Below are 12,446 nucleotides of genomic sequence, written 5' to 3'. Positions count from 1 at the left end.
AAATTTATGCAATGGAGAACTGTAAAGTCGAGCTTTTAGCTTCTCTCTTTATTTCTCTATAGACTTGTACCTAGGTACTTTGCACCGAAAATAGCACAGAATGGTTACATTCTACACACTACACTGTACTCCTGTACTTTGTGACAATAAACTTAATTCTAATTCAAGGCTGCATTTAACTGCATGTGGCATTAAGGAATCCCAGGCCCACCATCTTTTTCTGCTTCATCAAAGGCCTTCTCTCTAATTTTTTGAAGAGTGATAAAGTTGATTGATGAGGGAAGAGTTGTAGATGTCACATATATGGACGTTAGTAAGGTGTTTAACAAAGATCCCCATGGTAGGCGGATGAAGAAGGTGAAGTCGCAAGGGATCCAGGGTGTTCAAGCTAGATTGATTGAGAACTGGTTGGGCAAAAGGAGACAGAGAGTAGTAGTGGAAGGGAGCTTCTCAAAATAGAGATCTATGACCAATGGTGTCCCACAGGGATCCGTGCTGGGACCACTGTTGTTTATGATATATATATATAAATGATTTGGAGGAAGGTATAGGTTGCCTCATTAGCAATTTGCAGATGACATTAAGACTGGTAAGCAGAGAGTGAAGGGGACTGTCAGAGAATACAGCAGAATATAGATAGATTGGAGAGTTGGGCAGAGAAATGGCAGATGGAGTTCAATCTGGACAAAAGCGAGGAAGATGCAATTCCAGAGTAAATGGAAATGACCTGGGGAAAATTGATGTACATAGAGATCTGGGTGTTCAGGTCCATTGTTCTCTGAAGGTTGCAAAGCAGGTCAGTAGAGTGGTCAAGAAAGCATGTGGCATGCTTTCCTTCATTGGATAGGGTATTGAGTGCAATTGTTGGCAGGTCATATTACAGTTGAATAAGACTGGTTTGGCCACATTTGGAATATTGCGTACAGTTCTGTTTGCCACATTACCAAAAGAATGTGGATGCCTTGGAGAGGGTGCAGAGGAGGTTCAGCAGGACATTGCCTGGTATGGAGGGTGTTAGGTATGAGGAGAGGTTGAATAGATTTGGATTATTTTCATTGGAAAGAAGGAGGTTAAGGGGGGAACCTGATTGAGGCCTACAAAATCATGAGAGGTGTAGTCAGGGTGGATAGCAAGAAACTTCTTCCCAGAGTGGAGGACTCAATTACTAGGGGTCATGAGTTCAAAGTGAGAGGAGAAAAGTTTAGGGGAGATATACATGGAAAGTTCTTCATGCAGAGGCTGGTGGGTACCTAGAATGCATTGCCAGCGGAGGTGGTAGGGGTAGAAACAATAGCATAATTTAAGATGTATTCAGACAGATACATGAGTGGGCAGAGAGCAAAGGAATACAGGTCCTGAGAAAATAGGCAGCAGATTTAGATAGAGGAAATGAATTGGCACAGGCTTGGAGGGCATAAGGGCCTGTCCTTCTGTTGTATTGTTCTTTGTTCTTTGTTCTCCATCATCAGATCATAATTGAGGATGTTCACTGCTGATTGTGCAATATTTAGCACCATTTGTGACTGCTCAGATACTGAAGCCATCTATGTCCAAATGCAGTAATGTCTGGACAATATGCAGGCTTTGGCTGACAATTAGCAAGTGGCACTTGGGTCACACAAGTGTCAGGCAATGACCATCTCCAAACAGAGATAATCTGACCGTCGGCCCTTGACAGTTAATGGCATTACCATCATCCAATCCCTTAGTATTAACATCCTGGGGTTACCATTGACCAAAAACTGAATCTGACTAACTATTTGAATATAGTGGCTTCAAGATCTGGTCAGAGGCTAGGAATCCTGCAGAGAGTAACTCACCTCCTGAGTTCCCTAAGCCTGTCTATCATGCACAAGGCAAAAGTCAGGATTGTGATGGAACACTTCCCACTTGCCTAGAGGAGTGCAGCACCAACAACACTCAAGAAGCTTGACTCTAGCCAGGATAAAGCAGCCTGCTTAATTAGCATCACATCCACAAACATTGACTTTCCACCACCAACACTCAGTAGCAGCACTGTATATGTTCTACAAGATACACTCCAGAAATCCACTAAGGCATCTTAGATTGCATCTTTCAAACTCACAGACACTAACATCTAGAAGGTCAAGGACAGAGAGACATGGGAACACCATCATATGCAGGTTCCTCCCCAGCCACTCATCCATCCTGACTTGGAAATATATCAACATTTCTTACTATCTCTCTAACAGTATTGAAGGTCTATATACCCAATGGAGTGCAGCAGTTTTGGAAGTCAGCTCATAGCCACTTCACAAGGGCAGCTTGAGATGGGCCATAAGTACTGGCATACCCAATACTGCTCTCAAACCATGAAAGAACAAAAAATGTCGAAATCTTGTGCAAATACAGTTAGTGCAAATCCACATATGCACTTTTTCCCAATTTGGCTGTGCCTTCCAAGTGACAGCTAATTATAAATTGAGATCAGCAATGTGAAAGAGGAATTTTGTCTTGCAGAAGCAGATCCATGAGTCAGGAGATCAGAACATCATGAGAGCCAGATGCCAAGTATCATGAGTTTTAAATTTGTCACAGTTGGTACTTTTGGGTGGATGATAGGGAGCAAAATCCCTTTTTGTGGACTGTTCAAGCTGTAAAATGTTTGGGGCATTTAACTGCAAATTGCATCTAATGGGGTCTGTAGCGTTAGAAGAAACCTTCCAACAAAAACAGGTCATGAAACAAAGCTAGTGGCTATGTGCCAATGTGTCTCTGTGCATTTACTATCGTGGATTCCACTTAACTCAGTGCAACAGTGATGCATTATCTTCTGTGAGGGAGGGCAATCAGATATGGCTGATTAGAGGATCAGTCATTCTCATTTCATTATATTTTGTCTCTTCATCACTAAAAAGATTTTCATTAAAACATCACAGTGTGATTTTCTCTTGGAGCGTAATTGAGGTTTATTAATCCTGTAAGTTGTAATCAGCCTTCAGGGTGGAGATACAGTTTAATTGGGGATCATTAGGTTCTGCAGCTCTTATCTGGTAACATAAATGTGTTAATATAGTTGCTGAAAATCTCTACTGAGACATCATGATGAAAAAAACCTAAACCTAAATATCGTCATCACTTTTGTTACTTCAATGCACCATGAGAACTGGCAGAGAGGGAGAAGATTTAATTTTGCTGCTGAGTAAATGTATCCACTCATTATATTCACATGAATGAACTTCCACTATTTAATCTATTAGGAAGAAGTTGGAACAAAGAGGAATGATTGGACCAGGAATACTGGACTGTTTTACTGTCCAAATATGCCGCCAGACCTGCCCATTTTCTCCAGTACTTCTTGTTTTTTTCTCAAACCTTCAGTATCCACAGTATTTCACTTGTAGTTTAGATCCTGTGATGATGCAGACTAGGTAAGCCTAAGATCATGAAATTGGATAATGGCTGACAACAAGGGATCTTGATGCACAATGAACTTATTCTTGTTTCTGATGTAAGTTGAATGATAGCAAAACTCACACTGTCTGCTCATTGAAGTAATTTCTGTTCAGCCAGTGTTAATTTGCTTCATGCAAAGAGAAGCTGCAATTGCCTGAGAAGGTAGTGCAGCTTCAAGGCAACCCGCACCATTGAAAATTAGCCTGCACGTCTTAAAGGACACCTGCATTTTCTCTGAAGAAGTTGGACAAATACTATTCTGAGCCCAATACAGCACGCACTGTTGCTCAAATATGGGCATTGCACAGCTGAATGTTATGGTCAAAGAACCAAAAGACTTCCTTTGAATGTAGCCATATATTAAACAGTAGTATGTGGAGAAAAGGTCTGCAACTTCTCACTAAGAGTCAAACTATAAGCAGTTTCATATTTGTAACTATAGCAGGAACATCAGAATATAGTCACAGGCCATTTATAATCTTGAACCTGCAGCACCAGATCATGGCTGATCATATACTTTCACATCATTATCCCCCCACTATATCTTTATTCCTTGAAGTCAAGAGTATGCTGAGTGTTTTTCTGGTTGGTGAAGAGTGACTACTGGTGTGCCTCAGGAATCAGAGTTGGGACCCCAATTATTTACAATTTGCATGGATGATTTAGAGTTGGGGATCAAGTGTAGTGTAGGCGAAAGTAGGTACTTCAGATGCTGGAGATCAGAGTCAAGATTAGAGTAGTGCTGGAAAAGCACAGCCAGTCAGGCAACATCCGAGCAGCAGGAAAATTGACGTTTTGGGCAAAGAGCTGATGAATGACTTATGCCCGTAACATCGATTTTCTTGCTCCTTGGATGCTGCCTGACCTGCTGTGCTTTTCCAGCACTACTCTGATCAAGTGTAGTGTGTTAAAGTTCACAGATGACACTAAGATGAGTGGTAGAGCAAAATTTACAGAGGATACTAAAAGTCTGCAGAGGGATATAGATAGGTTAAGTGAGTGGGCAAGGGTCTGGCAGATGGAGTATAATGTTGGTATATATTAGGTCATCCATTTTGTTAGGACTATTATTTAAATGGTGAAAAATTACAGCATGCTACTGTGCAGAGGGACCTGGGCATCTTTTTGCATGAGTTGCAAAATGTTGATTTGCAGGTCCAGAGGTAATTAAGAAGGTAAATGGAATACTGTCCTTTGTTGTTAGAGGGGTGGAGTTTAAAAACATGGAGGTTATGCTGCAGTAGTATAGGGTACTGGTAAGGCCACACCTGGAACATTGTGCAGAGTTTTGGTCTCCTTACTTGAGAAAGAATGCACTGGCAGTGGAGGGGGTGCAGAGGAGGTTCACTAAGTTGATTCTGGAGTTCAGAGAGTTGTCTTATGAGGAGAGACTGAATAAACTGGGACGACACTCATTGGAACTTAGGTGAAAGCGAGGACTACAAATGCTGGAGTGTCAGAGTTGGAAAGAGTTGCTCTGGAAAGACACAGAAGGTCAGCATCATCTGAGGAGCAGGAAAGTCAATGTTTTGGGCATAAGTCCTTCATCAGGGATTTGGTGGAGGTGGGGGAGGGGGCTGAGAGATAGATAGGGGAGTGGAGGGAAGGTAGCTGCGAAGGTGATAGGTGGAGCCAGGTGAGGGGTAATTGTGATAGATCAGTGGGGAGGGTGGAGCGGGTAGGTGGGAAGGAAGTTGGGGATAGGTAGTGCAGGTCAAAAAGGCAGTACCAATTAGAGGGTTGGTTCTGGGGTGAGATGAGGGGGAGGGGAGATTTGGAAACTAGTGAAGTCGATGTTGATGCCATGTGGTTGAAGGGTCTCAGGGCAGAAAATGAGGCGTTCTTCCTTCAGGTGTTGGGTGGCTTTGATCTGGCAGTGGTGGAGGCTGATGACTTGCATGTCCTTGTGGGAGAAGGAGGGGGAATTGAAATGGTTGGCCACACGGTAGTGATGTTGCCGCTGGGACACATGCACCAAACATCCCCACTGCCCTCTGGCCAGTCACTTCAGTCTCCCTCCCTCTCCCCCAAGGGCATGCAAGCCCTGGGCCTCCTCCGCTGCCAAATCAAAGCCACCTGACAACTGGAGGAAGAATGCCTCATATTCTGCTTTGGGACCCTTCAACCACACAGCTTTAACATCGACTTCACTAATTTCCAAATCTACCCTCCCTTACCTCATCACAGATCCAACCCTCCAACTGGTACTGCCCTCTTGACCTGTCCTACCTATCCCCAACTTCTTTCCCACTTATCTGCTCGCCCCTTCCCACTGATCTATCACAATTAACCCCCACCTGTATCCATCTAGCACCTTCTCAGCTACCTTCGCCCCCACACGTCTATTTATCTCTCAGCTCCCTTCGCCCTCCACATTCCTGATGAAGGGCTTATGCACGAAATGTCAACTCTCCACAGCCTGATTTGCTGTGCTTTTCCAGTGCCACACTCATTGGAATTTAGAAGAATGAGTGAGGATCTTATAGAAACATATAAAATTATGAAGGGAATAACTAATATAGAAGCAGGGAAATTGGTTCCATTAGCATGTGTAACTAGGACTAGGGGGCACAACCTCAACATAAAGTGGATCAGATTTAGACCTGAGTTGAGGAGGAACATCTTCATCCAAAGGGATGTGAATCTGTGGAACTCCCTGCCCAATTGAGGCTCATTGAATGTTTTAAAGGCAATGATAGGAAAAATTTTGAACTGTAAAGGAATTAAGGGTTATGAGAAGGTTCGATGGGCCAGATGGCTTTACTTCTGCTCCTATTTCTTATGTTCATATGTTCTTAAATCCATCAATTTCTCTTTTGAACATGCTCAATGTTTGTCTTTCCAATGCCATCTGGTATAGAGAATTCCAAAGATTTGCCACCCACTGGTGAAGAAATTTTCTCTCATTAGACTTTAATAGCCTGCCCCTTATTCTGAGACAGTGCCCCCAGGTTCTTGAGTCACCAGCCTGCGGAAAATCCCATCTACTCTAATCTGTCACACCCTGTAAGATGTTTAAGGGTTTCAATGAGACCTCCTCTCATTTTTCTAATCTATTGAGAATATGGACCCACTTTCTTCAGTGTTTCCTAATAAAAAAAAACAAAGATTAGTTTGATGAACCTCCTTTGCAAAGAATGTCTTATGGCAAATGTATAATTCCCTAGATAATGAGGCCAAAAGTGTATACAATAATCCAGCTATGATCTCACCATTGTTCTACACAATTGCAACAAAACATCTCTACTCCTGTAATGTAAAAGTTAATTGGTCAGTCAAATTAATGGATTTTGCAGCTAATTTTCACAGGTCTTTAAAAATGGTCGATTACCAAAGGTGTCATAGAGAACAGTGGTCTTGTCTGTCTCAGGTCTTTAAGTTAAAACTGGTATCATTGTTTCCCAAAGCTGTCCACATGTATTTATAAAAGATAATATAAATTAATTAGTTATTGAGTTATGGAAGCTACAAAAGACCTGAGAGCTATGTATTTTCTCATAACTCAAGATCAGGAATTTCCCCCAAACAAAGTGCAGGAATATTAACTTTGAATGTTCTGTTCTCTGGTATCAAATGTCAAGTAACTAGCACTTGAGCTTAGAAACTGAGAAAGATTTTGAAACTCTCAAAATTGTTCTTCTGATTATTCATCTACGAGAATGTCATGCCAATTGATTTGCTTCCCCCAAAAATTTTCCAAGAATGTCATCATGGCAGTGGAAAGGGAGACAAGGCCAAGTACTTCATTTCTCGATTCCTCTTTATCTATCAAATCCTTGCGTGTCAATTCCCAAAATCTAAAGTGTTATAAGTCATTATTGCATTATGATAGTGCCACCAACACACAATTCAACAAGTTTTTCTCAGTCTATACAGCTAAGTATAAATATAACTGATTTCATGAAAAATATTGCAGCAGGAAGCTAACAAATAAATTTAACTCCCCAAAAATGCAGGGGGTTAAAAATGTAATAACTTCCAATACCTATTATTTGTGCCTGGGGCCTCTGATTCCTCTTCCATCTCAGTCTCTGATCCACCCTGAGGCCTTTGATGCCATCTTCGAAGCTTGCAGATAGCTCAGGCCTTTGATCCACAATCCCTGTCCCCCTCCCTGCATAGGAACACCCATCAGAATCTGAAAAGCTATTAGTTCCTTTCCTATAGAAAATGTTCGGAACTATTTTGCTCTGCCTTGCAAACTTAACATCTGTGATTCTTTTTTCTCTCACTGATTCACTGCCATATCTCATTGCACAAATTGCTTCATTTTCCCTTTAGTTAAAAAAGTGAGAGTTATTTAGAGTTATTATATATCAAATGAAGAACTCATTTTAATTCTGGTCATCATTTACAGATGGATGCAATTTTCAGAGAGTATCATGGAATAAGTTTTCATCTGGTCCAAACAAGCCAGTGAATTGGAACATAGAACATAGAACATAGAACAGTACAGCACAGAACAGGCCCTTCGGCCCATGATGTTGTGCCGACCACTGATCCTCATGTATGCACCCTCAAATTTCTGTGACCATATGCATGTCCAGTAGTCTCTTAAATGTCCCCAATGACCTTGCTTCCACAACTGCAGCTGGCAACGCATTCCATGCTCTCACAACTCTCTGTGTAAAGAACCCCCCTCTGACATCCCCTCTATACTTTCCTTCAACCAGCTTAAAACTATGACCCCTCGTGTTAGTCATTTCTGCCCTGGGAAATAGTCTCTGGCTATCGATTCTATCTATGCCTCTCATTACCTTGTATACCTCAATTAGGTCCCCTCTCCTCCTCCTTTTCTCCAATAAAGAAAGTCCGAGCTCAGTCAACCTCTCTTCATAAGATAAGCCCTCCAGTCCAGGCAGCATCCTGGTAAACCTCCTCTGAACCCTCTCCAAAGCACCCACATCTTTCCGATAATAGGGCAACCAGAACCGGATGCAGTATTCCAAGTGCGGTCTAACCAAAGTTTTATAGAGCTGCAACAATATCTCACGACTCTTCAACTCAATCCCCCTGTTAATGAAAGCCAAAACACCATATGCTTTCTTAACAACCCTGTCCACTTGGGTGGCCATTTTAAGGGATCTATGTACCTGCACACCAAGATCCCTCTGTTCTTCCACACTGCCAAGAATCCTATCCTTAATCCTGTACTCAGCTTTCAAGTTCGACCTTCCAAAATGCATCACCTTGCATTTATCCAGGTTGAACTCCATCTGCCACCTCTCAGCCCATCTCTGCATCCTGTCAATGTCCTGCTGCAGCCTACAACAGCCCTCTATACTGTCAACGACACCTCCAACCTTTGTGTCGTCTGCAAACTTGCTGACACATCCTTCAATCCCCTCATCCAAGTCATTAATAAAAATTATAAACAGTAGAGGCCCAAGGACAGAGTCCTGTGGAACACCACTCACCACTGACTTCCAGGCAGAATATTTTCCTTCTACTACCACTCGCTGTCTTCTGTTGGCCAGCCAATTCTGTATCCAGACAGCTAAGTTCCCCTGTATCCCATTCCTCCTGACCTTCTGAATGAGCCTACCATGGGGAACCTTATCAAATGCCTTGCTGAAGTCCATATACACCACATCACAGCTCGACCCTCATCAACTTTTCTAGTCACATCCTCAAAGAACTCAATAAGGTTTGTGAGGCATGACCTGCCCCTCACAAAGCCATGTTGACTGCATTTAATCAAACCATGCTCTTCCAGATGGTCATAAATCCTATCCCTCAGAATCCTTTCTAACACCTTGCAGACGACAGACGTGAGACTTACTGGTCTGTAGTTGCCGGGGATTTCCCTATTTCCTTTCTTGAAGAGAGGAATTACATTTGCCTCTCTCCAGTACTCAGGTATGACTCCAGTGGAGAGCGAGGATGCAAAGATCTTTGCAAGTGGCAAAGCAATTGCATTTCTCATTTCCCAAAGCAGCCGAGGACAAATCTGGTCCAGGCCTGGGCGACTTGTCAATCTTAATGTTTGACAAAATTTTCAGCACATCAGCTTTCTCTATCCCTATCCATTCCAGCATGCACACCTACTCTTCAAAGGTTTCATTCACTACAAAGTTCGTTTCTTTCGTAAAGACAGAAGCAAAAATCTCATTTAGGGCTTCCCCTACCTCCTCAGACTCCATACACAAGTTCCCTATGCTATCCCTGATCGGCCCTACTCTCTTTCTTTGACCATTGTCTTATTCCTCACGCAAGTGTAAAATGCCATTGTGTTCTCCCTAATCCGTCCTGCCGAGCCTTTTTTGTGCCCCCTCCTGGCTCTCCTCAGACCATTTTTGAGCTCCTTCCTCGCCTGCCTGTAATTCTCTAGAGCTGAGCTTGACCCTAGCTTCCTCCACCTTACGTAAGCTACCTTCTTCCTTTTGACGAGAAGCTCCACCGCTCTCGTCATCCAAGGTTCCTTTATCTTACCCCTTCTTGCCTGTCTCAGAGTGACATATTTATTCATCACCCACAACAACTGTTCCTTAACCAGTCTCCACATGTCTATAGTGCCTTTACCATGGAACAATTGCTCCCAATCCATGCTTCCTAACTCATGTCTAATCGCATCATAGTTTCCTCTTGCCCAATTAAATATCCTCCCATTTTGCCTAATTCTCTCCTTCTCCATAGCTATGTAGAATGTGAGGCAGTTGTGGTCACTATCACCAAAATACTCTCCCACCACAAGATCTGATACCTGCCCCGGCTCGTTTCCGAGCACCAAGTCTAGAATGGCCCCTCCCCTCGTCGGCCTGTCAACGTACTGAGTTAGGAAACCCTCCTGAACACACCTTACAAAAACAGCTCCATTCAAATCTTCTGCTCGAAGGAGGTTCCAATCAATATTGTGAAAGTTAAAGTCACCCATTACAACTACCCTATTACATCCACACTTTTCCAAAATCTGCCAACCTATGCTTTCTTCAATCTCCCTGCTGCTATTGGGGGGCCTGTAGTAAACCCCTAACGAGGTGACTGCTCCATTGCTGTTCCTAATTTCCACCCATACTGACTCAGTAGGCAGATCTTCCTCAACAATGGAAGCTTCTGTAGCTTTGATACCCTCGCTGATTAGTAGTGCTACACCCCATCCTCTTTTTCCCCCCTCCCTATTCTTTTTAAATGCTCTAACCCCTGGAACATCCAGCAACCATTCCTGCCCCTGAGAAACCCATGTTATGGCCACAACATCATAGCACCAGGTACTGATCCATGCTCTAAGTTCATCACTTTCATTCCTGATAAATCTTGCGTTAAAGCAAACACAATTTACCTGATCCCTTAGTTCCTTCCCAGGAAAATCCTTCCCACTAGCTGGTCTACCTCTTGCTATTGCCTCACCCACATCAACTCTCACCTCTGGTATACAGCTCAGGTTCCCACCCCCCTGCCATACTAGTTTAAATCCTCTCGAACTACTCGAGCAAACCTTCCACCCAGGACATTGGTCTCCTTCCAGTTCAGATGCAACTTGTCCATCTTGTACAGGTCCCACCTTCCCCAGAAGGCATCCCAATTATCTACATATCTGAAGCCCTCCCTCCTACACCAGCTGCGCAGTCACATGTTAAACTGCGCCCTTAATTGTTCTACATGAAGACATCGACCATAGGTTTCCAGTCAGTGTTGCTTTAAAAAGCAGGTTACTGCTGTCAGTGAGAATGATTCTTGAAAGTTCTGCGATGCCAGCCATCAACTGTTTTCTTTTCGTATAATTTGCTTACCTGAGGATTTTTAAAGACCGCATACTTTTCTTTCTTTTCAACAAATAGAAGTGTGTTCTCGCTGTCTCGCGTCCAATGTGACAGAGTCTCCACCAAGTTCTCATGATCTTCCAGAAACCGTTCTGGACAAAAGAAATATCTGAAAGTCAGAACTTTAAAACATGCACACAAAATAAGATATGATGAGAAAATGCAATTAACAAAGCATCAACTTATACACCCACTGACTGCTGATCTTATCATAATTTAGAATCACAGAATCATAGAATCTTACAGTATAGAAGTAGGCTGTTCAACCCATCGTGTCTTGTACCGGCTCCTGAACTAGCTACCAAGCTAGCCCCACTTTCCAGGCCTATCTCCATAGCCCTCTAACTTAAAAATACATAATCAGCTTTCATTTGAAACCTCCTCTGGAATATGCCTCCACCGCTCTCCCAGGCAGCACATTCCAAATCCTAACAACTCTCTGAGTAAAGAAGTTTCTCCTCATCTCACTTCTAGCTCTTTTGCTGACAATCTTGAAATTATGATCCCTAGTTACTGACATACCAACTAGTAGAAATAGAATATCTTTCTTTACCCTGTCAAAATTGAACAACTCAATAAGGTGACCTCTTGATCTTCTCTGTTCCAAGGACAATAAACCCAATCTCTCTAAACTTTCCTTGTATCTAAAATCCTTCATTCCTGGTATCATTCCAATTGCATTCCTTGTATCATTCCTAAGTTATGGGAAAATTGTGTGCAATATGACTGACACATTACCTACGTAACATTCACTGCACTTCAAAACTAATTCATTTTTTTCTGAAGTGATTGGATGGTTTCTAAGAAAACGCATATATCATATGTTTGTATGGCCAATCTTTAGTTTTATCCCTCCTTCCAGCCATTTTGTTTTCCTTTTCACAGTAATGGACTGGAAATGTTGTGAGGTCTAACTCAGCCTCTTACTCCCCAAAGTGAGTCGAACATCTGCAAGGTATAAATCTAGCGATTGAATACTTTCCACTTGCCTGAATGAGTGTAGCTTCAACAACACTCAAGAATTTTGAAGTCATCCAATACAAAGCAGTGCACTTGATCAGCATCCTATCTAACAACTTAACATTCAACCCCTCCATGACAGGTGCACTGTGGTAGCTCTGTCCCATATGCAAGATGCAATGTAGCTACTCACCAAGCCTCCTTCAATAACACATTCCAAACCTGTGACCTGTGCCACCTAGAACAGCAAGAACAACAGGTCACAAGAACACCACTACCTACAAGTTTTCCTTCAAGTCTTTCATCACC

At 42.6% G+C, this 12,446-nt stretch overlaps 1 protein-coding gene across 2 annotated transcripts in view; it reads right to left on the bottom strand.

Annotated features, from left to right (window-relative positions):
• Positions 1 to 12,446, bottom strand: part of apbb1ip (amyloid beta (A4) precursor protein-binding, family B, member 1 interacting protein) — a 157,701-nt gene that overhangs the window by 45,068 nt on the left and 100,187 nt on the right. For both annotated transcript variants that reach the window (XM_072575987.1, XM_072575988.1), the window contains exon 7: positions 11,148 to 11,269. In XM_072575987.1, the coding sequence (XP_072432088.1) occupies positions 11,148 to 11,269 (122 nt within the window). The remainder of the gene's footprint in view (positions 1 to 11,147; positions 11,270 to 12,446) is intronic.

This window comes from Chiloscyllium punctatum, chromosome 8 (genome assembly GCF_047496795.1).
Source record: "Chiloscyllium punctatum isolate Juve2018m chromosome 8, sChiPun1.3, whole genome shotgun sequence".
Taxonomy (NCBI): domain Eukaryota; kingdom Metazoa; phylum Chordata; class Chondrichthyes; order Orectolobiformes; family Hemiscylliidae; genus Chiloscyllium; species Chiloscyllium punctatum.
The sequence above is the reverse complement of the archived record's forward strand: the minus strand, read 5'-3'. Positions and strand labels throughout refer to the sequence as shown.